This window comes from Salarias fasciatus, chromosome 7 (assembly GCF_902148845.1).
Source record: "Salarias fasciatus chromosome 7, fSalaFa1.1, whole genome shotgun sequence".
Classification (NCBI taxonomy): domain Eukaryota; kingdom Metazoa; phylum Chordata; class Actinopteri; order Blenniiformes; family Blenniidae; genus Salarias; species Salarias fasciatus.
The window spans coordinates 9,568,557-9,594,485 of record NC_043751.1 but is presented as its reverse complement, the minus strand read 5'-3'; the positions used below and the strand labels follow the sequence as shown (position 1 = coordinate 9,594,485).

At 48.5% G+C, this 25,929-nt stretch overlaps 1 protein-coding gene across 1 annotated transcript; it reads left to right on the top strand.

Moving 5' to 3' along the window:
- Positions 1-2,131: 2,131 nt before the first annotated feature.
- On the top strand, positions 2,132-25,205 carry LOC115391894 (filamin-C-like). The gene is given in 47 exon segments (XM_030096309.1): positions 2,132-2,859; positions 5,194-5,442; positions 7,058-7,155; positions 8,302-8,452; positions 9,026-9,144; positions 9,254-9,331; positions 9,427-9,589; positions 9,687-9,887; positions 10,800-10,937; positions 11,139-11,265; positions 11,355-11,491; positions 11,590-11,783; positions 11,869-11,982; positions 12,096-12,239; positions 12,422-12,466; positions 12,468-12,546; positions 12,862-13,022; positions 13,147-13,237; positions 13,389-13,558; positions 13,658-13,775; positions 13,852-14,114; positions 14,261-14,858; positions 14,965-15,138; positions 15,857-16,019; positions 16,153-16,481; positions 17,099-17,222; positions 17,372-17,528; positions 17,603-17,792; positions 17,910-17,933; positions 18,040-18,281; positions 18,378-18,477; positions 18,572-18,712; positions 18,821-18,949; positions 19,054-19,227; positions 19,343-19,507; positions 19,626-19,829; positions 19,901-20,053; positions 20,145-20,267; positions 20,384-20,635; positions 21,449-21,718; positions 21,838-21,975; positions 22,120-22,235; positions 23,012-23,144; positions 23,236-23,412; positions 23,534-23,752; positions 24,099-24,329; positions 24,858-25,205. Coding segments are annotated over 47 exon segments (8,130 nt in total). The 5' UTR covers positions 2,132-2,483; the 3' UTR covers positions 25,046-25,205.
- The last annotated feature ends 724 nt before the right edge of the window (positions 25,206-25,929 follow it).

Genomic DNA, 25,929 nt, shown 5'->3' with positions numbered 1-25,929 from the left:
TTAACAAACAGCTAAAACTGCAGTGAGAGAGAAAGAGAACAAAAAAAAAACTCATGAAAACAGATCTCCAGCATTTGGAAGTGGTGGGAGATCAACTCAGAGACCCCTGCAGAGTCCACACTGACGGTCCCGAGCATGCCTCCTGCATGTGTCACAGTTATTCTTGCCTCCCTCTGCTTCATAAAGACCGGCGCTGGCAACTGGTGTCACTGACATGTCGCTGTGTGCTGAGTCACGGCTCCGTGACAGACCCCCGAACCTGCAGCCGGCACGCCGCTTTCTCTAAATGACTCACTTCGCGGAGCCTATAGATGCTTTTTTTCTCTCTCTCTCTCTCTGTGCCATGGATCTGTGTATTTCTGTCCTCCGCCTCAGTATTAATGAATCCTGTCATGTTGTCATGAGGCAGCGCTGCAGATGACACCCGTCCCCACCTAGCCTGGAAAACACATTCAAACTAAAGGCTGTTTTTTTTAATGTGTGAACCGAGCTTTGAAATTTGAATTTAGTGAACTGAAAGGAAATAACTCATGTCTTGTCTGCGACGCAGCTGATGTGGTTTTGCTCGATGGTGCAGAAATTTAAATTATTGTTTGGATACATCAATAGCTGAGCGAAGTGTTTTTCTTTTCTTTGAGACAAATCATCGTGGGTGGAAGTAAAGCATTAACAAATACTCTCATTGCTGTGATTAAATATCATTTTGTTGTATTTGTACTATTAAGAGTATTTCTCAGTATGTAGTTTTATTCATTGTGGAAAATTTATACATGACTTAAGTTACTTTCAATAAAACACAAGGTGATCTGCGTTCACACACATGTTGCAATTAGACTGTTCTGGAAAAAGATAATAGTACCGTAGTGTCATTCTGATATAACGATTGCTTGTCTTAGAGGTGTGATTGGAATATAAATATTCTATACAGGCAAATTTAGTTTAATATTTGCTAATAATAATGCAGTTACAAAGAGGAGGAACGTTACTGTGACTCTGACTTCACTATTTTTCAACAATAGTATCCCTATGTCTAATTGATGAAAATATCTGTGGCACTCTGGTACAGTGTGGTTTGTGCTCTTCCCTACAGTACCTGTCTGTGTGGAGTTTGCATGTTGTCTCTGTGCACTGGCTACAAGTCAATTGTTTGTTTTTTTTAATTAGTAAATTACTTTACCATCATTTGAGGAATCAGCTTAAGCTCCTTTTCACCCTCAGTTGGAGAAAGCAAATTATAAAATAGATTCTTTAGTTTTTGGTAGATTTTGGGTGGTGCTTTGGTCACAATGGATCAATCAAGTGTAGAACTTATCTGTCCTTTATCTAAATTTCACTTTCTTTATGTGTTCCATTGTGAATAACTGAGTTTTGAGAAGATGCAAACTCAGGCCTGGCCTGGACTCAAACCCACACTCCAGTGGTGATGGCAGCCATGCTGGGAGCAGCCTGGGGTCAGTGTGTGCCCAAGGACACTCGGGCCAGGAGATCAAACCATCAATCAACCACTGAGACTAATCCACAAATCCAAAGAAAACACTAACAGGATGCGCCTCTGTTTAACAGGAGTTGTGCTTGAGAACAATTTTTCTAAACTTTTCCAGCTCTGCTAATAATCATCTAATAACTCCCAGTGGGCTTTGATGATCTCCACAGAAATACATTTCACTTGGTGGTGACAGATAACTCTGGCCATGCAGTTGCTTCATCTTTATAACAGTGATCTCATCCGTCTGAGGCCTCACCGGAGGACTTTTATTAACTTTTAGAAAAGTTAAAGTGTTTTTAAAAGAAAAAGAAAAAAACGTCTGAGCGCACATTTCACTTTCTTTTCTTAGTCCGATTGTTCAGCCTGTTGGACCCCGAGCAGGCAGCGTGACACACATTCACAACAATCGGTAAATCCCAGCCCACCCCTGCAGCCCAAATAGGAGCGTCTAAAAATACTGGCGCATGCCACAACTGTCGCGGGTCCGTCCAATCCGCGCGCCCCGTCCTGCGCGTAAACCGACCCCGACTCCCGTTATCCCGGGCGGATTAGCAAATAGAGTATGATCACAGCCGGGCCGTGACGCGGCCCGGGGTCCCTTTATAAACCCGTCCCGGTCCTCTCTCCACATTCAAGTTGAACACACTGAGAGTGAACTCCAGCCGGGATCCGGATCACCTGCAGCCCCCAGAGCGCCACATTCTCCGCAGACAGCGGCCACTTGTCGCGAGGGTGCCAATTAAAAAAAAAAACGAAGAAGACGAAGCGGACAGCCAGCTGCCTTGCGCGTTGTAGATCGGATCATTTAATCCATCACCGCCTTGACATAAAGTGGCTTCTTCGCGAGAACTTGTGAAAACTCCGCGCTGCTGTCTGAACCCATCCGAGGCTGAACTCTTCCTGCGCGCTTTGCCATCGACCCGCTAAAGTCCCCGGCGCTGCTGAGCGCGCGCACTCCCAACACGCAGGTATAAAAGCGGGCACGGAGAAGGCCGTCATGATGAGCAATAACTACGGGGACGAGCAGCTGCCTCCACAGTACTACCAGGGCACGGACTTCGGGGAGGAGGAGGACGACGAGATGCCGGCCACGGAGAAGGACCTGGCCGAGGACGCGCCGTGGAAGAAGATCCAGCAGAACACCTTCACCAGGTGGTGCAACGAGCACCTCAAGTGCGTCAACAAGACCATCACCGACCTGCAGAAGGATTTCAGCGACGGGCTGAAGCTCATTTCGCTCTTGGAAGTGTTGAGCCAGAAGAAAATGTACAGGAAGCATCACAGCAGGCCCAACTTCCGGCAGATGAAACTGGAAAACGTGTCTGTGGCTCTGGAGTTCCTGGACCGGGAGCACATCAAGCTGGTCTCCATAGGTGAGTTGGTCTCACATTTATTGAATGATGGAGTGCAAACAAAACCTTTACCAATAGGAATCTACTGCAGTACTTCTAACCTTTAAAAGTTTAACATCCTTTGACATTCGTTAAGCTGTCATGTCTTCACAAACACGCGCTGTCACGCCCATCCTGGAGCGGCCTTATCGGCCGGCGGTGAGACGTGGCTTTCACAGGCCTCTGGTAAAGCGGTGTTGAGTCGAGGTCAACAGCTTATTGGAAAGTTACTGCCGAGGTGCCACTGACATCATGAACCGGTGTCAGGGCCGAGACCCGGTGACTCCACGCCATCGCCGCCCGCCCGCTCCCCGCCGCAGCCACGTGGTCAGCTCTGGGCTCCAAATTCATTAGGACTGTGCTAATGAGAATGACACAATTTTATATTTGTGGACAGCAGCCACACACACACACACACACACACACACACACGCACGCCTGTATACACAAACACACACTGGCAGTCACACAGACTTGTCTCAGAGAGGTCAGGGGTCAGAGCGGCTCTCCGGGGCGCTCCGTTGACAGCCAGTTGCTGTCCAGAGCATTTCAGCAACCCGTGTGAGGTGAGGATTAACTCTGGAGGGATTTGAGGGATCAGGCTGTGCTGCAGACAGCTGAAGTTACAATAAATTGTTGTCGATTTTTTTTTTTTTTTTTTTTTTCCGGCCTCACATCTATGCGGTCACAATAGCTGGACTTCGCTTCAACAGAGTGTCACCTTTTAAAAAATGTTTCATGGCTCGGGAGAAACTAGTAGCGTCATGTGAAAACCCTAGCTGCTATAAGAAGATGAGTGGTTTCATTATACGCCTGAAGACAACCCCACACGTCATCCAGGGAAATACTTATAAAGCCTCTGACAGAACATTTTTCTGTTTTGGTGTCTAATGATCCTGCCACACACTTGAGTGAAATTCCTGGCATGGCTGAGGCTTTGGCCGTTGGACTGTGAAGGCCACAGCGTGTCCACCTGGACAAGAACTGAGTGTTTGTGTGTGTGTGTGTGTGCGATGACATTGAGAGGAAGCTCTCAAAGGCAATCTGAAATCTAAAGCGGTCCCGATGATTACTGGAGGCCACAGGTCACAATCACAGATATTACCTCAAAGTCTGCTGACTGTATGCTGTGGATGAAGCCTGTCTGGGACTTGATATGTCGGTGCGCGTCTGGCACAGGTGCTGCGGCTAAACAGACACACACACACTCGGCCAGACTGCTGTGACAGAAACAGGGCGTGATAATAAAAGTCCTGGCAGCCTCTCCCCCGCATGCGGCACTAGTAGGTCAATGCAGTCTTCTCCAGATAATGTCTCATGCTCATTATAGTGACCCTGGGATGCTTAAAAAAAAAGAAAAGCAAAAAGAAAAAGAAAAAAAAAAGCCACCACCAGATTAGCTGCACATGTGCCACAGTGCGTAACCAGACACCATTTGATGGATGTCTCTCTGACCAACGCAGTTGCCCTTAAAGCCGGGCACAGCAGGATCAGAACCACATCGTGCCACCTGCCTCTGCCCGTCAGACAGCGACACATCAAACACTGGCTTCTGTCGAGGGCCGCTGATCTGTGAAAAAAAATTAAATCGGCCTCAACAAAACAGCCCCGTGATAAACAACTGGCATCGAAGGCCCTCCCGCATTAAAGTCTCACTGAATTAACTGGAGTGTATCGCGCAAGATTAGTCGATGAAAAGTCTACCACTCCTCTGAGGTTATTTGGCTTAAATGGCTGAATTTCTAAATTAGAGTGGATTTTAAATGGCTTATTTGACAAACTTTTCCTCCGAGAACTTCAGGAAATGAGCTGCGTGCTCACTGTCAATGAAACTAATCTCCACCTATTTGATTTATCGCACTCCGGCGCTAGAAGTTTCGGAGGTAATTGAAATCCAAGTGGTATTTATGCAGAGAGGGATCTGTTTCCACATATCCTCAGCTGTCACTGTCTTCAGAGTACCATTGTGACTGGATGACAGATTGTCAGGGGTCCTCAGCCAGACAGCTGCCTGAGAGAAAGGGGCTCGGGGGAAGCAGCGAAGAGCATTAGATTCTTGTCTCCTCAGCAGTCAATCATCATTGTTTATTTTTTCTTCCAGGAATAGGACGGTCAACTTTTCAGAATGGCAAAGAGAGATATTTGCTATGTTACACTTATGTTTACATCTTACTTGTCAGTAAAACCCAGAACAAAACCAAAAGCCGTTTTATCGGAATAGCCTGTAAACTATTAGTATTTCCCAGTGAATGCTGCGAACTTTCACAAGTTTCTAAATCCTCTCGAACTGTGCTGTTGTCTCTTATCAAACTCCAGATAGCAAAGCCATTGTGGACGGGAATCTAAAGCTGATCCTCGGCCTTATCTGGACTCTCATCCTCCACTACTCCATCTCCATGCCCATGTGGGATGACGAGGACGACGAGGAGACCAAAAAGCTGACCCCCAAACAGCGCTTGCTGGGCTGGATCCAGAACAAGGTGCCCCAGCTGCCCATCACAAACTTCAACCGTGACTGGCGGGATGGCAAAGCCCTGGGAGCCCTGGTTGACAACTGTGCCCCTGGTAAGAGGCTTGCAGTGGTGTCAGCTGACTCCACAGGCCGTACGGCGGGACTGCTGAGTCAGAATTACACGCGGCGCCTGCTGACCGCCTTGTTGTGTACGCCGGTTTTCCTTGGTTGCTATAGAGGCTCGAGGTCAGGCATGTGTCAGTCGGTGCACTGGAAACAGTATCGGTTTCTGGGGATAATTTGTGTCCTCTGGAGCTCATCTGGAGACGGAGGCTCACACATTCTTGAACACACACGGACGCACACACACACACACACACACACACACACACACACACACACACACACACACACACACACACACATACACACACACTGAGACCCACATCCAAATTCAGATTTAGATGTCAGCCACTTGTAATCTGTCCCTGGAGAGCAGGTAGTGTCAGTGGGCTGCGGAGGGTTTGCTGATGGCCGGAGGACATCCCTGCCAGCTGTCCCACAATGACTGAAGCGATCAGTCTCTCCGGTTCAGACCCCGGGGCCCGGGCTTGGCATTAGTGTTTATAGCCTCACTGCTATATTACACCCCCAAATTTGGGCACCATTCCTCCTCTTCTGTCAAGGGGACGCTTGGCCCTACATCAAAATGCAGAGTAATCTGTCACGGGGAGGTGCCTAAGCCACAGATCCAGGGACCACAAGGCCACGGTTTGAGTCATTGCCAGTTCGGGCTTTTGCTTCCAACACCGAACGTTCGCGATTCCTCTCCTAACTGCGCTCCGCAGAGCAAAAAGGTGGAGGAGGAGAGGCGTGTAGAACACCGTGTTTAACTGTGTTTATATGAGCCATTGATCTGGGGAGACGCATCTTTCAAACACTGTGCTGCAACACTGACCATACAAGGTTGTGTTGTTTCATCAGCTCACACTAAACAGCAGCTCTACTGATGAAACCAACTCAGCTCTGAAACAGAAGCACGGAGAGTCTGCTCTTCATTCACAAACCGTTTCACTAAACGGGCTCCAGACCATAATTTAAGGCCGTTATAGTTCTTGACAGGCAATTAGTTTTAGTTTCAGGTGGTAACATCTCATTTTCTTGTAGGACTGTGACATCTGTCTGTCTTCACCGTGTTGCAGTGCAGTTGAAGTGCTCGCTGGAGCTCGCATTACGATGGAAAGCTCTCATAGCGACATGGCGAAGGGCCCTGCCTGTCTGTTTCCTCCTGAACTGACAAGATCCAGGTCCAGACACTCCTCCCCTGCAGTTTCATTCAGACTCAGCCCTGGTTAATATGGTGCTCCTGTGTTTATATTAATTGGATGATAGTAGTCTGCAGTGTGCATGCGTGGGCCACTTGAGTGAGTGGCCCTCTCCATTGCCAACTCTAATCCAATTTAGGCATTAGCGACACATAGCAGGCTAGCCTCGGCGTCGGTGGATGCACCGCGGCGTCTGTTCCAAGTTGTTTCTCTTCAGAAATTGGACCAGATACTGAGTCCACTGGAGCCCCGGCAGTGTGGGTACGGTCACGCAGCGTTGTAGTTAGAGGTGTTGAAGAGATAGTATTGACAGCTCAAGAGGCCTTATTATAGCCACCGCGGTTTAACACTGCCTACACCGGCCGTTGCGGCATTGTCTAATTGCCCTTCCGCATTCCTTCAGGTTTGTGTCCCGACTGGGCCGAATGGGACCCCAAGCAGCCGGTGGAGAATGCCCGAGAAGCCATGCAGCAGGCCGACGACTGGCTGGGTGTGCCTCAGGTAAGACGCATATTAACCGTCTACCGCAAAGTGCCTGTTAAGCTCAGCAAGGCTGCTGCACACCTCAACGGACAATCTGACAAGAAAGCAAGAGCGCTTGTTCTGCCTCCTGATTGGCAGCTTAGCAATGCTCAGTAGGAAGACATTTAATGTGTGCAAATAAACTCGGCATTTCAAGCAATTCCTAATTTGCAAAGGCAAACACACCTCACCGCGTACACCTGTGAGCCAGCGGTCCGCTGAAAAGCAGCGGTGCTGCGTATGATGTGGAGCTCAGTGTTTTTTTTCCAGGAGATCATGCTGGAGGGTGCCATGAAATATTTATTACCCAGCTACCCTCTAATATTTCCATTTGCTTTATTGTAGCTCTCTGTAAGTCAGCGTGTAGGAGTTTTTATTTCGGAGAATCTGTGAATTTGTGGAGGTGTGAGATTTCTTAGCACCTCCCGAGCCAGCCACTTAAAAACAGAGGTGTAAATATGCCTGCGCTCATCAGAATAACAATGTGAACGGAGCATGACGACAGAAATTTCCCCTCCCGTTTGCTAGACCACATCTCCATATTGTAATGTGCACCATGCGGGTTGTTTACTTGTTTGTCTAAGACACAGGGTTAGCCTTTCTCTATGAGGCTTAGCATAGGCGAGATAGCCGGGGGCTGTATGTCATGGCTCTGCAGGCCCGGGGGCTGGATTCCAGTGTGGTGTTGTTAAGGAGATGTGGGAGAGGTCTGGCTCAGGATAAATCCCCCCCCGGTCGGCTTATTTAGGGCAACAATCCTTAACCCCGCTGTCCTGAGGTTAAATATAACCGGTGTGGAGCATGGCTTTGTGCCACCGTGGGACAGATAGGCAAACAAGTGCTCCAAGGGAAAGAAGAGCAAAAGGTGGAGGGAATAAATAAGTTTAATCCTTGTTAAATCCCATTGCACTATGCTTGATAATGGAAAGTTTTGGAAAGAAGACCCCATGCTGTTGCTGTGAAAGACAGTCGTATAATTAGCTGAAACATAAATCGAGCTGTGTTGTCATGCTTGTAGTTATAAAGTTGATTCAAAGGGGACATTACCATTTCTATTGATTCCACTAATTTATTTAAATCTCAACCGCAATTCGCTCCAGTGCTGATTCCCGTTCTGCCCTGCAGGTGATTGCCCCTGAGGAGATTGTGGACCCAGATGTGGACGAGCACTCCGTCATGACCTACCTGTCTCAGTTTCCTAAAGCAAAACTGAAGCCCGGGGCTCCTCTCAAGCCCAAACAACTATTTCCAAACAAGGCCAAAGCCTATGGACCAGGTGGGTAACGCAACATGACTGCCTGCACGGCTCACAGGAGTTCATATAAACACCATAAAATGAATAATGGATATTTCTTACCTGCCTCAGTACTGAATATAAAGCAGTTCTGCTGGTAGCAATAGTACAAGCCTTTTCCTCGGGGAATCGTTCCAATATTTTTTTGTTGGTGTATGTCACTTTGTTGTATTGCTCCACAAATGTTGCATTACATCAAACCGTTTTGAGAGAAAACATTCTGTCTCGACTTTGCTATGTTCTTTGCTCCACATGTCTTTCTTGCACGTATAAAAACACAACCCAGTTCAAACCTTAGTCCTGTGTTTATACTCATTACATGATCCAGTAACAGATCGTGATCGTTTAACAAAGCTACAATTATTTCACATATTTTTTTTGCATTCACAACAAAAAAATGTCATTTATTGTACCTTCAACTTCGAAGGGAGTAGTTCGTTATCAGTAGGAAATAGAGTTATACAGTTGTGTATGACTGAGTTACATGCTTCATTATGTAAAATTCTATCCTTTGAGCTCCCCATTTATCTCCACTTTTTGATATTTATTTGAAAGGTATTGAACCTCATGGCAACAAGGTGCTGCAGCCCGCGGTGTTCACCGTGGAGACGCTGGAGGCCGGCAGCGGCGAAGTCCTGGTGTACGTGGAGGATCCTGAGGGACACAAAGAGGAGGCAAGTCACCTCCACAAAGTGATCATAGAGAGCCATCAAGCCTTCCTACACGATGCAACTTTTTGACTATTGTTTATTAAACTATTATCTAACTCCTGTCTCTCTCCAGGCTAAAGTTAAACCCATCAAAGACAAAACTGGAACCTACACTGTCACCTATGTTCCTAAAGTTGAGGGTGTCCATAAGGTCAGTGTGCAGTGTCAGTAATAATTATGTACATCACTTTCAGCAACATGTATTTATTTAAAAGTTTCTGAATGTTTATTTCTTTTCTCCGTTAGGTGAAAGTGCTTTTTGCAGGGCAGGACATTGACAAGAGTCCGTATACAGTGAATGTGGCGAAGGCTATGGGCGACCCAAACAAAGTTCACGCCAGGGGACCCGGTCTGGAGCCGACTGGCAACGTGGCCAACAAACCCACCTACTTTGACATCTACACAGCTGGTAAGTATAAAATGAGCCTTCCTCACACTCACACTGAATAAAGAAACAGATTGATGTTTCATGATTTGATAGTCTGTCTTTTTTATGGCACTCCCAGGTGCAGGTCATGGCGACGTCAGCGTGGTAATTGCCGACCCGCAGGGCAAGAAGGACACCGTAGAGCTCATCCTGGAAAATAAGGGCGACAGTGTTTTCCGCTGCACCTACCGCCCCGTGATGGAGGGCCCCCACACCATTCATGTGCTGTTTGCAGGCCAGGAGATCCCCAAGAGCCCGTTCACTGTCAACATCGCAGAGGGTGAGCCATCTGTCTGTGTTGTAAATTACTGTCAGACAAATCAGATTTCTCAGCATGCTGTTAGTGTCAGGGCGATCTATCCATCACAATCTACACTCATCTTTATTTTCCCGGGGAGCAGCCGCCCCGCGGAGACCGTAACCCTTCCTATCTGTCATTTCTAGCTCCGCCCGTTGCTCCTCCCAAGGGGGCTCCACTGCAGATAGCTCCTCAGGCAGTGCGCACCCCTCCCGGAGTAAAGGGGGCTCCACCCCCAAAACCTGGCCGTCCAAGTTAGTATTGTCTGACGGGAGAGGCTTGTGCCTCGTTGCTCAGGCAGATCGCCCCCATGCCTTCCCCTGTGTCGGGCCCTGCCGCCCCCCCCCCTCTGTGCTTTCTCTCAGATTAGGGCGCTGTGGCTCAATACCACGCTTGGTCGCCTTGCTTGATCCTCTTGCACCCTGCGGCTTGATGATCTTGTTCTGTTCGGAGAGAGATGAGATGTAATATAGTACAAATAGTTTACAGATTGTCCTAGTTTGCATTTCTGTTAGCTCTGGCATCTCTTTGTTCTTCTCTGTTAAATATCTTTGCTTTTGCTGTTGACGTGTTTGTTTTCATCGTGTCTGAATTTGCATCAGCCAGAATTCAGTTTAAAGCCTGCCTCCAACATTTCAGAGTGACTGACTGAAATGTTGTCAGACGCTCTCCCAGTACACCGTATTTTTTTAGACTTGTACCCAGAATCCTGTACTTGGAGTAATGTTTCCTGCCTTTATGCATCATTCTCAGTTTCCAGGTTAAATCTTCCAATCGTTAAGGAATTCCATCTGAACTGGAATTTGCCGCTGCCGACGCTGTCGAGCTGCTTGCAGCTTTTTTCGCTTTGTGCATTACTCTTCCCTTTTTCACACTTGTTGTTATTCCTTTCAGCCACAAATCCCAACGCATGCCGAGCTACTGGCAGAGGGCTTCAGCCTAAAGGCGTGAGAGTGAAGGAGGTTGCAGACTTCAAAGTTTTCACCAAGGGAGCTGGCAGCGGTGCACTGAACGTCTCAGTCAAAGGACCAAGTGAGTCAGACAGCTCTCTCTTCTCAGCATCAGTGCTCACTCCTCAATGCACTTTTTTTTTTTCTGGAATTATTTCCTTTGTTTACGTGTTTTTGTCTGCAGGGCCACATTTACATATGCATAGAATAAGACACTAAACAAAATGCATGAAAGCTCCCTGAGCTGATAAACTCGCATGGTGACTGTATTATTTCTCCTCAGCTGGAGCAGAAGAGCAAGTGAAAGTGAAAGATGCAGGGAATGGTGTGTACGAGTGTGAATATTACCCCCTCAAGCCTGGTAAATACACAGTCAGCATCACCTGGGGAGGCCAGCCTATCCCACGCAGGTACGGTCCTACTGCCACTATTAGCGAGTCATTACCAGCGCGCGGTAACTCGTATGTCAGGTAATATTGTGCATTCTTGTGTGCTGCAGTCCCTTCGAAGTGGAGGTGGGACCAGAGGCAGGTTTTCAGAAAGTGCGGGCGTGGGGTCCCGGTCTCAAAACAGGCATGGTGGGAAAATCAGCTGACTTTGTGGTGGAGGCCATCGGCACCGAAGTGGGAACTCTGGGTGAGCTGTGTGCAGCTGCCGTAACGCATTCAGATTTTTTTTTGCTACAGACTATTTGTTTCTCTCTGTGTGAGAAATGAATGCTTTCTTTTGCGCAGGCTTTTCCATTGAAGGCCCGTCACAAGCTAAAATCGAGTGCGATGATAAGGGTGACGGCTCCTGCGATGTGCGCTACTGGCCCACTGAGCCCGGCGATTATGCGGTGCACGTCATCTGCGATGATGAGGACATCAAGGACAGCCCCTTCATGGCCCACATTCTGCCTGCAGCCAACGACACGTTCCCCGAGAAGGCAACGCAACCTCACTGAATTATAAAATATAAACAGTTTCACGCCGCGCACACTCTGACCTGCATTCTTACTCAAATATTCACAGGTGAAGGCTTTTGGTCCAGGTCTTCAGCCAACTGGTGTCATTGTGAACAAACCCACTGAATTCACCGTCGACGCCCGTATGGCTGGGAAGGGTCACCTCAAGCTCTACGCTCAGGTATTCCGCGCACCAGTTTGTGGAACCTTCATTTTTTATTTATAAGAATGCATCATTTATATTGCATGTGGCTGTACGGACCAGAACTGACAGGATTTTTTGTTTCCACTAAGGATGCTGAAGGCAGCACCATCAACATCAAGATCACTGACAAGGGAGACGGCACCTTCCTGTGTGTGTACACTCCTGTCAAGCCCATTAAACACACCATCATCATCACCTGGGGTGAGGTCAACGTCCCCAACAGCCCCTTCAGGGTAAGAGACGTGGTGACATGGACCCACACACACACACACAGACACACACACAGCGCTGCCACACTCCAAACAGAGTCAATTTAGTTTAATGACACTCCAACAAATATAGATGAAATTAGGCGAGTGCAGAAGTTGTACTTCAGCCAATTGCTTCCGTCTCAAGTACACTGTGAATTCATTAGGTGCTGGTTGGAGAGGGATCTCATCCAGACAAAGTCAAGGTCTACTGGGCCCGGGGTGGAGAAGACGGGACTCAAGGCTAACGAGCCCACATACTTCACCGTGGACTGCGGCGAGGCCGGTCAAGGTGAGCCCGTGTGGGGAGTTGATGTGGATGGTTGAAAAAAAAAAAAAAACACGTTCCAGTTTAGTTGACTCCAAAGGGAATCCGTTCGCTGCATCATGTCAATTTTACCAACTAGGAAGCATAAAAAAAAAAAAAAGCTGAAGAAAACCGAGGAGGTGAGTCAGTGAGGCTGAGTTGTGCTGTCAGGTTAAGTTATTAGAAATGTAATTGTTCTTAAGATGAAGCTCAAGGCGGCGGACTGACCGCCTCGATTTATTCACTTCATCTAGTTTTGAATAACCTTTATGAACTGTGCTCATTGCTATGCACCATTAGGAGACATCAGCATTGGAATCAAGTGCGCCCCGGGGGTGGTCGGCCCCGCCGAGGCCGACATCGACTTTGACATCATCAAGAATGACAATGACACCTTCACTGTCAAGTACACTCCGCCCGGCCCGGGAAAATACACCATCATGGTGCTGTTTGCTGACCAAGTAAGAAGACTGTTGCCGGCTGAAGCATAACTGATGGATTGTCTTATATCAACTGTGAAATGAACGATTCATTTTTTTTTATTATTTGTTTTTAACACATATGACGTGACTTTTTCTTTTTTAGGAAATTCCAATCAGTCCGTTCAAAGTCAAAGTGGATCCTTCCCATGATGCTGGCAAAGTGAGAGCTGAGGGTCCTGGACTCAACAAGACAGGCGAGTTAATATTTACCTTTAAAAATCGCAGTTATTAGCACACTCATGTAACATCTGGGCTGAACACCCACAGCAGTGGCTCGATGCGATGGATCTGAAATAATGCGACCAGCAGCGGGAGCGCTGATACTGACTGATGCCGCTGTTTCAGGTGTGGAGGTGGGCACTCCAACCCACTTCACCATCTACACAAAGGGAGCTGGCAAGGCCAAGCCTGAGGTGCATTTCGCAGCATCGAGCCCGGGAGAGGCGGTTCGTGACTTTGAGATCATCGATAACCATGATTACTCCTACACGGTCAAGTACACTGCTCTCCAACAGGTACTGCCGTCCTCTGAAGTCCAGAAAGATTAGAATGAGATCATTCACAACAGAGCCTGCATAAGTAAATATAAATCTGTCTTGTTCTCTGTTTCTCAGGGCAACATGGCCATTTCTGTGAGTCACGGAGGCGATCCCATCCCCAAGAGCCCCTTCAACATCACAGTGGCTCCAGCTCTGGAGATTGGCAAAGTCAAAGTGGAGGGATTAGACAACAGTAAGTCGCAAACACTGATTCGTGCACTTTACAATAGAAAGCCTCAGTGCCTCAGTCTGTCATGTTTTTCTTGCAGAAGTGGAAGTGGGAAAGGATCAGGAGTTCACAGTTAACACAAAGGGAGCTGGTGGGCAGGGCAACGTAGGTGTGAAGATGACTTCACCCTCCGGACGGCCAATCCCGTGCAAGATGGAATCAGACAAAGCCAAAGGCACGCACGGTGTGAAGTACATCCCCCCCGAGGAGGGGCAGTACAAGGTGGATGTCAGCTATGATGGCAACCCTGTGATGGGAAGCCCTTTTGGGGTTGAGGCAGTGATGCCTGCTGATCCTTCAAAGGTAAAATTACACAAAAAAAAAAGAAGAAATACTGAATTTAAGTCTGTTTTTGTCTAAATATCATTTCATTAACTAACTAGCTGTGCATGAAAAAGATGCAGTGTTTGGTGCGGTTTTTAAGACTCAAACATAAATTTGCTTCACAGGTGCGAGCCTATGGTCCGGGCCTAAAAGGAGGCATTGTGGGAAAACCAGCGCCGTTCACTATTGACACAAAGGGAGCGGGTGCCGGTGGGCTGGGCCTGACAGTGGAGGGTCCCTGCGAGGCAAAGATCGAGTGCCAGGACAACGGCGACGGCACGTGCTCGGTGTCCTACCTGCCCACCGAGGCCGGCGAGTACGCCATCAACATCCTGTTCGCGGAGCAGCACATCCCCGGCTCCCCCTTCAAAGCCGCCGTCCGGCCGGCCTTCGACCCCAGCAAGGTGACGGCCAGCGGGCCGGGGCTGGAGAAGGCCAAAGCGGGCGAGCCGGCCACCTTCACCGTGGACTGCACCCGAGCGGGGGACGGCGAGCTCACCATCGAGATCGTGTCCGACGCCGGGGTCAAAGCTGAAGTGCATATCCAGAAAACCGCCGAGGGCACTTTCTCCGTCACCTACATCCCCTCCTTCCACGGCTCGCACACCATCACCATCAAGTACGGCGGCCACATGATTCCACAGTTTCCAAAAGTGCTGCAGGTGGAACCGTCGGTGGACACCACCGGGGTGCATGTGTACGGCCCGGGAGTGGAGCCCAGAGGTAACACAGTATACACATGTAAATATATATATATAACAGTTTCAGTAAAGGAATATCTCGTCTTGTGTTGCTGAGCTTGGTTTTGTTATTGAACCACCTTTTCCAGGGGTCCTCAGAGAAGTCACCACCCACTTCATTGTCGATGCCCGCGCTCTCAACAAGGCTGGAGGAAGCCACGTGAAGGTGCACGTCATCAGCCCCTCTGGCACCAAGGCGGAGAGCTTCATTACCGACAAGGGAGACGGCACCTACCGGGTGGAGTACACGGCGTTTGAGGACGGTAGGCCGAGAAACGTGTCAAACATGTACAAATCAAGCCTGATGCGGACAAATGGAGGATCCTGCATTGACAGTGTGTCTGAGGGAGCGCACACAGACAGACAGAAGAATGACTAACAGGTGCTGGTGTGGAGCGCCATGTGGGAATAAAGCAGGAGAGTGGGAAAAGAAAGAGCAAGTGAGGAGGGGGTATAAATACAGGATGATGCAGTGGAGCAATGATGTGAGGGGCAGAGAGCAGGGAGAAAGAGAGGGAGACAGCCTCTGTTTTATAAATAGTGTGCTCTGGAACAGAAGCTCTTAACCAGGCAGGTATGTGTGCTGAAGGCTGCCTGCACACAGCAGTACAGCAGGGGAATGACAGGGTGTATTAATAGAGACCTATAACACAAAGCAAAGAGATCACAGAGCACTTCTCCACCACCAGACGTGCTCTAATATCATAGCAGTGTGGCTGGGAATCCGGCGTATAGGCCTACTGAGAGGGCTCTGTCAGAAAAATGTTGTAACAGAATAATGAATAGGGAACAGATGTAGTGTCTTGTACGTTCAGCAGTGCGCCTGCACTCTAGATAGTGTCTTTTATAAATAAACTGATATTTATCTCCCTACAAGGGACTGTGACTTGCACATAATTAAAATCAAAAGGCAGAAAGATATTATGCTGTTTGCTTTGACAAGTGAATGAAAATCAGACTGACGAGCGGCTCTGTGCACAGGAATGCACCTTATCGAGGTGCTGTACGACGACGCGCCCGTACCCAAAAGCCCCTTCAGGGTGTCTGTTGTGGAGGGATGCGATCCAACACGGGTGCGTGCCTTTGGACCTGGCCTGGAGGGAGGAATCACCAACAAACCGAACTGCTTCACCGTGGAGACCAGGTACTGCTGACCCTCGTGTGGATAGGAGACATTTGTTAGAAGTTTATTAATATACTTAAAAAATATTGGCATTTGTCTTTAAGAAGATTGACAGGGCCTTCTTAAGTTAAAGTATCATCGACCTGTCTCGTAGGGGAGCTGGCACAGGAGGACTGGGTCTGACCATCGAGGGAGCCTCAGAGGCCAAAATATCCTGCAAAGACAATAAAGATGGCAGCTGCAGCGTGGAGTATGTTCCCTTCACCCCTGGAGATTATGACGTAAACATCAACTACGGCGGCCACCCGATCCCCGGGAGCCCCTTCCGGGTGCCGGTGAAGGATCCGGTGGATCCCAGCAAAGTGAAGTGCTCGGGTCCCGGTCTGGGCAGCGGCGTGAGAGCCCACGTTCCTCAGACGTTCACGGTGGACTCTACTCAGGCTGGACAGGCGCCTCTGGACGTCAAACTCTACGGCCCAACAGGTGAGAACACACTGTGAGAACATTTCAAAATGCAGTGAGTCACCTCTTTTTGGGAAACATTACATTTTTGCATCATTGTATCATCGAGGAATCCAGAGGAAGTAATGAATTTGTGTGCGATGTCAAACATAGGGCCCGTGGCCCACAGCTGGTATAACAACAAATTTAAATGAAAAAAACATTCATCATAGCTTTTGGAATGGATTTCTACTTCTCTTCTAAACAACAGAGAGAAACATTAGAGATGAGTTGTTCGTGGTGTTATTGCTTTACTGACTCAGCCTAAAAGAGATTAAACTTTCTCTGGAGGAAAATGAGCTGGACAGCTCTTTATTAGTTTCAGGCTTGCCCTAAAGCTTCATTTAAAGTTTGTATTTTAAGAAGCTTCATTGAAATTAAATGTACCAACTCAGAATTTTCTCCAAATATTAAAATGAAAACCATGTCTTGCTCTACCCATTCAGGTTTTAATAGTTTTCTTCTTTAAAAAACAGCAAAAAACGAATCAAATTTACTTCTTGTTTGTTTTTTTTTAAACTGTTTCTCCTTGTAAAAATCTACAAACTATCCACATTTACATTGAGAGATATTAATAGGCATTGTCTGCGACTCTTCAGGAACCGTGGAGCCTGTTGGTGTGAAGAACAACGGCGATGGAACCCACACGGTCCACTACACCCCGGCCCAGGACGGCCCCTACACTGTAGCAGTCAAGTATGCAGACCAGGAAGTCCCACACAGGTACCACAGACGCTTTTTGAAGTGTCGCTATGGGTGTCTAGATTGAGAGAGAGAGAGAGGTGTCTGCTCTGCCTGGATGGATGGAAGGAAAAAAAATAGAGTAGTTGAGAATTTAAATTTTTTCTAAATGCACTCTCCCTTCTCAACAGTCCGTTCAAGGTAATGTCTCAGCCTGGGCATGACGCCAGCAAGGTGCGAGCCAGTGGGCCCGGCCTGGACACCAAGGGCGTGCCCGCAAGCTTGCCTGTGGAGTTCACCATCGACGCCCGGGACGCCGGCGAGGGGCTGCTCACCGTCCAGATCCTGGTGGGTTCAGCCGCCGTCTGCTGCTTCAGAACGAGGCGCCGCTCTCTAAACTAACTTCAAGCGTTTCCTCGCAGGACCCAGAGGGAAAGCCGAAGAACGCCACCATCCAGGACAACAGGGACGGCACCTACACCGTGTCCTACGTGCCCGACTCCACCGGCCCGTACACCATCACCATTAAATACGGAGGAGACGAGATCCCTTACTCCCCATACCGCATCCAGTCTCTGCCCACAGGAGACGCCAGCAAATGTCGCGTCACCGGTAAAAAAAAAAAAAAAAAAACACAACACAAAACTGCAGCAAATCCATCCTGGCTGTGTAGAATACAAATACTTTCACATTTTTCTAGACACTCAAAAGCTTTTTGTTTGTTTGCAGTTTCCATTGGAGGACATGGCGTGTGTGAGTAGCCCAGGCTTTGTTTTGAGATGATAACTCATACAGGAAGAAGGGCATCCGTGTATGAATTTTTTAACCTCTGTTCTCTTTTTCTATATGTCTTTCACAGCAAGCCTTCAGAAGCTCCAAACCTCTGAGGATACAGTTATCACCGTGGACGCCAAGGCTGCTGGGAAAGGCAAGGTGACCTGCAAGGTTCTGACCCCACAGGGGATGGAGCTGGATATGGACGTGGTGGAGAATCACGATGGGACATTTGACATTTACTACACCGCCCCCGAACCTGGGAAATATGTAATCACCATCCGCTTTGGGGGACAGAACATCCCTAAAAGCCCCTTCCACGTGGTGGTGAGTAAAGAAGCGTTATATTGCAGCGGTCGTCGCACGCTGAGTTCAGTCTCTTGCTTTCAAAACCAACAATTTTTCTCCTTCCTGTATCATCAGGCTTCAAATGAGCCGGTGGCTCCCCGCGACACCGTGGATCCTCTCTTCCGTCCAGTTAACTTCCTCGTTCCGTTCACGCCGCAGCAAGGAGAAATCACAGGTGTGATAAACGCCGCCCGCGGAGAAACTAAATCCCGCGCCCGTGAAATATCCGTCTCCTGGGTCACTGACGCTGAGCCTTTTTGCCGCTCCAGGTGAGGTGCGGATGCCTTCCGGAAAGACGTCCCGTCCACATATCACCGACAACAAGGACGGCACCATCACCATCAAGTACCAGCCCACAGAGAAAGGCCTGCACGAGATGGACATCAAGTATGAGGGAAACCACATCCCAGGTCGGCATATTATGAGAGCGGAAAGTGGTTGTTTACTCATAAGACTCTGACAAAACTACATATGTGAGCGGAAATTCCTCTAACTGAGCCTTTCTGTCCGTCCCGCAGGGAGCCCTCTGCAGTTTTATGTGGATGCTGTGAACAGCGGAGTGGTGACTGCTTACGGCCCCGGTCTGAGTTACGGCATGGTGAACAAGGCTGCTACTTTTACAGTGGTCACCAAGAACGCTGGAGAGGGTGAATATTTACGGCCTGTTGTGTCGTTAATTGTATAGATTTCCTCAATAAAAAAAAAAAAAAAAAAGCAAACAGCTACATTTCTGCGTTTTGCCTCGACCCAGGTGGTTTGTCGCTGGCGGTGGAGGGCCCGTCAAAGGCTGAGATCACCTGTAAGGACAACAAAGATGGCACCTGCACTGTGTCCTACCTGCCCACCGCTCCTGGAGACTACAACATCATTGTCAAGTTCGACAACAAACACATACCAGGCAGCCCGTTCACTGCCAAGATCACCGGTGAGAAGCGTCCCTCATAAACAGACTCTGATATATTATTCCCACTCAGTGTTAACGCTATAAATCAAGCTTTACCGTTTGACAGACTTCTAAATCACCTTTTTTTCTATGTCAGGGGACGACTCCATCACCAGGACATCCCAGCTGAACGTCGGCACGGCGGCCGACGTGTCCCTGAAGATCGCAGAGACTGATCTGAGCTCTCTGACTGCCAGTATCAGAGCGCCATCAGGAAATGAAGAGCCCTGTCTGCTCAAGAGGCTGCCCAACAGACACCTCGGTGAGATACTCGCTTGAAGGATGCTCAAAAAAAACAAGCAAAGTGAAGCGCCGATAAGATAATGAAAGAAACCTTTGGTTTGAGCCATCTGTTTTTGTTTTTTTTTTTTCCGGTTCAGGCATTTCTTTCACCCCCAAGGAGGTCGGCGAGCACGAAGTGAGCGTGAGGAAGAACGGCATGCACGTGGCCAACAGCCCTTTCAAAATCATGGTCGGCCAGTCGGAGATCGGCGAGGCCAGCAGAGTGAAGGCGTTCGGCAAAGGCCTGGTGGAAGCGCACACGTTCGAAATGGCGGAGTTTTTCGTGGATACCAGGAACGCAGGTAAGAGTCGTGAACCGTCCGTGAGGCTCTCAGCGGCGGAACAGCTGGAAACCGGATGTTTTTGCGCTCAGGTTACGGAGGTCTGGCACTGTCAGTGGAAGGTCCGAGCAAAGTGGATATCAACTGTGAGGATGTGGAGGACGGGACGTGCAGGGTGACCTACTGCCCCACTGAGCCGGGCAGCTACACCGTCAACATCAAGTTTGCAGAGAAGCACATCCCAGGTCTGAATATTTCACCAGGAGGACTCAGAATGACCGAAATATTTGAAACCTGAATTAAATCTCCCCGTGTCTGCGCGCATGTTCCTTCCAGGAAGTCCTTTCACAGTGAAGGTGACCGGAGAGGGAAGGATCAAGGAAAGTATTACAAGAAAAAGACAGGCATCTTCTCTCGCCTCTGTGGGCAGCACATGTGGTCTTAACCTCAAGATCCCAGGTGAATACGGAGCGCAGCGAGCCGGTGGTTAGAGGGCGCCGGGTAGCCTCCTTAAAATAAATGAGGCTGCTGTTCACTTCCATTTGTATTCTCACCGCCTTTTTCCCTCGTCGCAGGAAACTGGTTCCAGATGGTTTCGGCTCAGGAGAGGCTGACCCGGACGTTCACCCGGAGCAGCCACACCTACACGCGCACCGAGCGCACGGAGATCAGCAAAACCCGCGGCGGGGAGACCAAGAGGGAGGTGCGAGTGGAGGAGAGCACTCAGGTGGGGGGAGGAGGCAGCCCCTTCAGAGACGTGTTCGGAGACTTTCTGGGCAGAGAGAGCCTCAGCAGCTTCGCTGGCATCACCGCCGCCAGACCTGAGGGTGAGTCCCGGTTTGCAAAACGGCTTTCAAAACGTGCCAGCAAGCTGCCTTTAAAGTTATCGAGGGAAAACATTCAAGCTGGTAGACACAAACTGCGAGCGAAGTTTTACTGTTAATCAGAAGAAAAGACACGACTCAAATATAAACTATTATAAAGAAATTAGTATTAAAATAACACTTTCTTTCTCCAGTAACTGATGATCACTATTCACCCAGTGCATTTTATAGATACAAAAAATCTGGTTTTCCTACAGCCGAATGAGCGATATGTACTAATTGCATTTCATCTCACCATCATGGAAAGAATGTGATCAATGGAATTACATTAGGAGAGGAAAAAAAAAAAATCAGTTTTAATAATCAGTGATTAGGTTTCAGCGAGTGGCTCAATCAATAACTCATCTGTGACGAAATCAATGCAAGCTGTTATTGCGAGTTATTGAGAAATACTTACTTCTGGACACATCATTGCAGGATTTGTCAACGCTCGTAATGTTTTCCGACTCAACATTTAGGTGGGTTTTCAGCTCCATTGAAGTTGGCAAAGCATTAAACAGAACTGAGTCATCAGCATACAAAGCTGGATCATCATTTTTTAAAGCATATGTTAAATCATTCAAATGTTTAGATAAAAGAGAACCCAGTGTGACCGTGCTGGGGGAGAAGCTGTGTTTGGAAGGAAGTTGCTGTGATGTGCAGAAAAGTAACTCATCACCAGTCAAACCGGCTTGATATATATGCTATATATTGAATTGGCTGTTGTATTTTGATGTGATTGGACACGTCTTCGATCCTGTGCTCTCCTGAACACAGTGGAGAGCGGCTCCCAGGCCATGACAGCCCAGGTGACCAGTCCCAGCGGGAAGACGGTGGACGCTGACATTGTGGACGGCGGGAGCAGCACCTACAGCGTCCGCTTCATCCCCCAGGAGATCGGACCCCACACCGTCAATGTCAAGTACAGAGGCCAGCACGTCCCCGGGAGCCCCTTCCAGTTCACTGTGGGCCCCATGGGGGAGGGCGGGGCACACAAAGTCCGCGCCGGAGGCCCCGGCCTGGAGAGGGGCGTCGCCGGAGCGCCTTGTAAGTTCACTCTGTGGGCAACGAAATGCGCTGGCGCCAAATACTCCTCAAGAAACGCTTGATGAATGTTTTATAAATGTTTAATAAATTCTGATCTGTCTCCGTTCTGCACCCTCCAGCTGAGTTTAGCATCTGGACCAGAGAAGCCGGAGCTGGAGGCCTGTCCATTGCCGTTGAGGGCCCCAGCAAAGCCGAAATCTCCTTTGAGGACAGGAAAGACGGTTCTTGCGGCGTCTCCTACGTCGTGAAAGAGCCAGGTAGAACTTTTACGACACAAACATTGACTCCTCTCCATTTGCATATTGTATTTGGACCTGTTGTGGCCTCTCAGCCGTTCGATTTCTCTGCGCTTCCTCCAGTTCATTTGATGGTGAGAGTAAATAACCCGTCTGCCTCCCCAGGTGACTACGAGGTGTCAATCAAATTCAACAACGAGCACATCCCCGACAGCCCCTTCATCGTTCCCATCGCTACGCTGTCAGATGAAGCCCGCAGGCTCACTGTCACCAGCCTCCAGGTTCGCTCACACACACACACACACACACACACACACACACACACACACACACATACATACATTCAAATGAATTTTGCTCGTACAACCGCAACAGCAATAACGGACACAAAAACATTCACATATGCAAAGCATCAAGGTTGAATAGCAGATGGCACGCAGCATAATGTATGACTGGGTGCAGATATTTTTGTCTAATAGCACTTTGCCCTTGAAGTGTAATTGAATGCCAGCGTTGGAGCCGTATCGGCGGTTATAAAACTGCGACGCTGGCCAGTGATGAAGAACTGGATTAACTGTCCCTTGCCAATGTGGGGCAACACAAGCTGTGCTATGCAGGCACACAGCTAGTTTATGTCTGTGTGTGTGTGTGTTCCTGTTTGAAAAGGGGGGGAAGACAAGACAAAAATACCTGTGATATCTTGTAGCGCCGGCCGCATAACGAGGCAGATGTTTTATTTGCTCCATTACGGCTGCCAACGATGCTAATTGAAATGTCACTTCGTGGCGCTTTTCCACCGCTGGAGACCAGGCGAAGTGTTAAAGTGTCGCACCGTCTCCCGTGTCTCGTCTCCGCCTCTTGGGCAAAAAAACGCTAAACGCCTCAGTGCGAACTTTAACCTTTCCTACCTCTCACACCCAGCTGCTCCATCTATTCTCGCTCAGTCCTGATGAGTCACACACACACGTGTCCCTGAAGGTGTGGGCACGCCCACACAGCCACAGCCACACACACACACACACACATTTCTGAGCATTTGGCTCCCTGTGTTTTCCAGGAGAAAGACTTGAAGGTGAACCAAGAAGCATCCTTCATGGTGCAGCGTAACGGCGCCCGAGGTGTGGTGGATGCCAAGGTGCACACTCCCTCCGGCTCGTCGGAGGAGTGCTACGTCACCGAGCTGGACAGCGGTAAGCACCACCTTCTGATTTGTTACAAAAAAACTCACCTTTTATAAAATCTGCTCCCGTCGTGGTTGAACAACGGTGTTTGTGTTTCCAGACAAGAGCGCCATCCGCTTCATTCCACGAGAGAACGGCGTTCACTCCATAGATGTCAAGTTCAACGGATGCCACATTCCTGGAAGCCCCTTCAACGTGCGAGTGGGAGACCCGGGGCTGATCGGAGATCCGGGCATGGTGACTGCACATGGCCCTGGCCTGCAGGGAGGAACCACAGGTAGAGGACGACACACACACGTACCAGACTGACCAACATGTTACTGTGACCCTGCCCTGCCTTCATTTTGTATGCATTCACACCATCTGTTTCATTTTCTGCATCCTTCTTCTTCTTCCAGGTGTTCCCTCCGAGTTTGTGGTCAAAACCTGCAATGCGGGCTCCGGCACTCTGTCGGTGAACATCGACGGCCCGTCCAAGGTCAAGATGGACTGCCGGGAGTGTCCCGAAGGCTACAAGATCACCTACACGCCCATGGCACCTGGCAACTATCTCATCGCCATCAAATACGGCGGGCCGCAGCACATAGTGGGCAGCCCCTTCAAAGCTAAGATCACAGGTCTGTCCCACAGCCGCCCTCCCATCTGATCCGCGAGCGATAAGTGTCTCTGTTACGGAACAAATGTTGCTCTGAAACAAGCGAGGAAGTCGGGACAATGTTTTGTCACCCCCTTTCGCGCCGCTCAGTGTACATGGGAGATCAGAGCTGACTTCTTCCTTTTTTTTTCTTTTTATTGGCGCAAAAAAAAAAAACTTTTCACTTTTTCTCTGAATGAGTCGCAGCATCTTTGCCTTCCTCATATCTCAGTCGATACAGTGTTTACTCAGTGTGTTATGCAAGCGCTGGACTAATCCCGGAGGACTTTCCATGACCTTTTTTTCCTCTTTCTGCCTCACTGCTGCAGGCACGAGGCTGTCTGGGGGACACAGCCTCCATGAGACTTCTTCCGTCTTGGTCGAAACGGTGACCAAGACCTCCAAAGTGGGCGGTGCCTTCAGCTCTTCATCCTCCTCTTCCTCCACCGCCGCCGCCAAGCTGGCGTCCGACGCCAGCAAGGTGGTCTGCCGCGGGGCGGGACTGGCCAAGGCTTCCATCGGACAGAAAAACAATTTTACCGTTGACTGCAGCAAAGCAGGTGAGATGGCAAAGATAATATACACATTTCATAACGTAAAACAATAATGGAATTATTTTTGTGGGACTCAGTTTGTTTAGTGGATCAATCTGTAATACAACAAACAAATTCCGGCCTTGATAAAGTTATTACAGCTCCGACATTAGCAGCAGCCGATTAACATATTCAATAGGCTTGAAGCACAATTTACTTCCACTTCCAATTGTATTTTTAGAGCAAATGAAATCGAAAGCTCTTTTGGGCTTCCACCAGCGACACACACAATTACAGTGGCAACAGCAATAAAATAAAGCATTAGATTTTCCTCATGGAAATGTCTGCTCTCACTCTCTAATCAGTAGATTTCAGAGTGTTGGTGGCATTCCTTCCCTGGGGGGTCTGGGGAGGCCTTTTCCCAGCATGCTCTGAAGAAAAATTTTAACGCAACTTTGTAGTAACAGCTATGACCGTTACAGACTAGTTAAAGGCTCGCTTTAGGATTGCAGAACTCCTTAACCGACTGTGTTTACATCTCTCTGCTCCATCCAGGTACCAACATGCTGATGGTGGGCGTGCACGGGCCCCTCGCTCCCTGCGAGGAAGTTTACGTCAAACACATGGGCAACAAGCTCTATAACGTCACCTACACCGTCAAGGACAAAGGCAGTTACACCGTCATCGTCAAGTGGGGCGATGATAACGTCCCAGGGAGCCCTTACAAAGTGGCTGTACCATGAAAAAAAAAAAAAAAAACTGCACAACTGGCCGATTCCCCGTCCTCCTCCGACCCGCCGACCTTTTCCCCTTCATGTGCAAACATCAGTCAATCTCCTCGGTTCTCCTCGGCTCAGCTGTTTGCTGTCCAACGGACTGCAACATGCTCAACATGCACAAAAACCTGCAAGGACATTCGCTTCCAGCTTTACTGACGGCCAAACCTGTATTGTGCCAAAGTCTTTGTATTAACTCCAGAAATTGCATTTTACACTTTACTCTCACACGACCAGATGGAGGTGTTCAGACGGAGGGAAACAGAAAACACTGGATGACTGTGAATGTCCAGATGTTTTTCTCAGTCCATGACGTTCCTCTGTCTGTTCTGTTGTTGAATGACACGATGCAGAATAAGAATCTTAAGAGATGCTGGAGGAGTCGACAGTATTAAAGTGTGATGCAATATGGTTTTGTATGGTTTTAATATTGTTTTTTTTTTTTTTTGTTTTGTTATATTAACCTATTTTTCGTAAGTCTTTGCAGACCTAATAAAGATTTAATTGCTAACTTTTCAGATCCAAACGACTGAATTTATTTGACTTCACACACTGCTGGCAGAGTCTTCCCGACTTCTCCACGAGACATTTCACATTTTCATAGTTTCATCATGCAGCAATTTTCTGACCACTTCTGGTTCCTCCATCAGAGCAGCTGTCAGGATTTCTCCTCTTGATCACAGAGGCTCTGGGCTGAGCATTTGGCCTGAATCTTATGTGAAGGTTTTGACAGTTTTTCACTTTATTTATTTATTTATTTATTTATTTGGAAGCCCCATGGAAACAATACCCAGACCTCTGAATCTGCTGCAGCTCTTCATCGACCGTTCTCTCTATATCACAGCACCCTC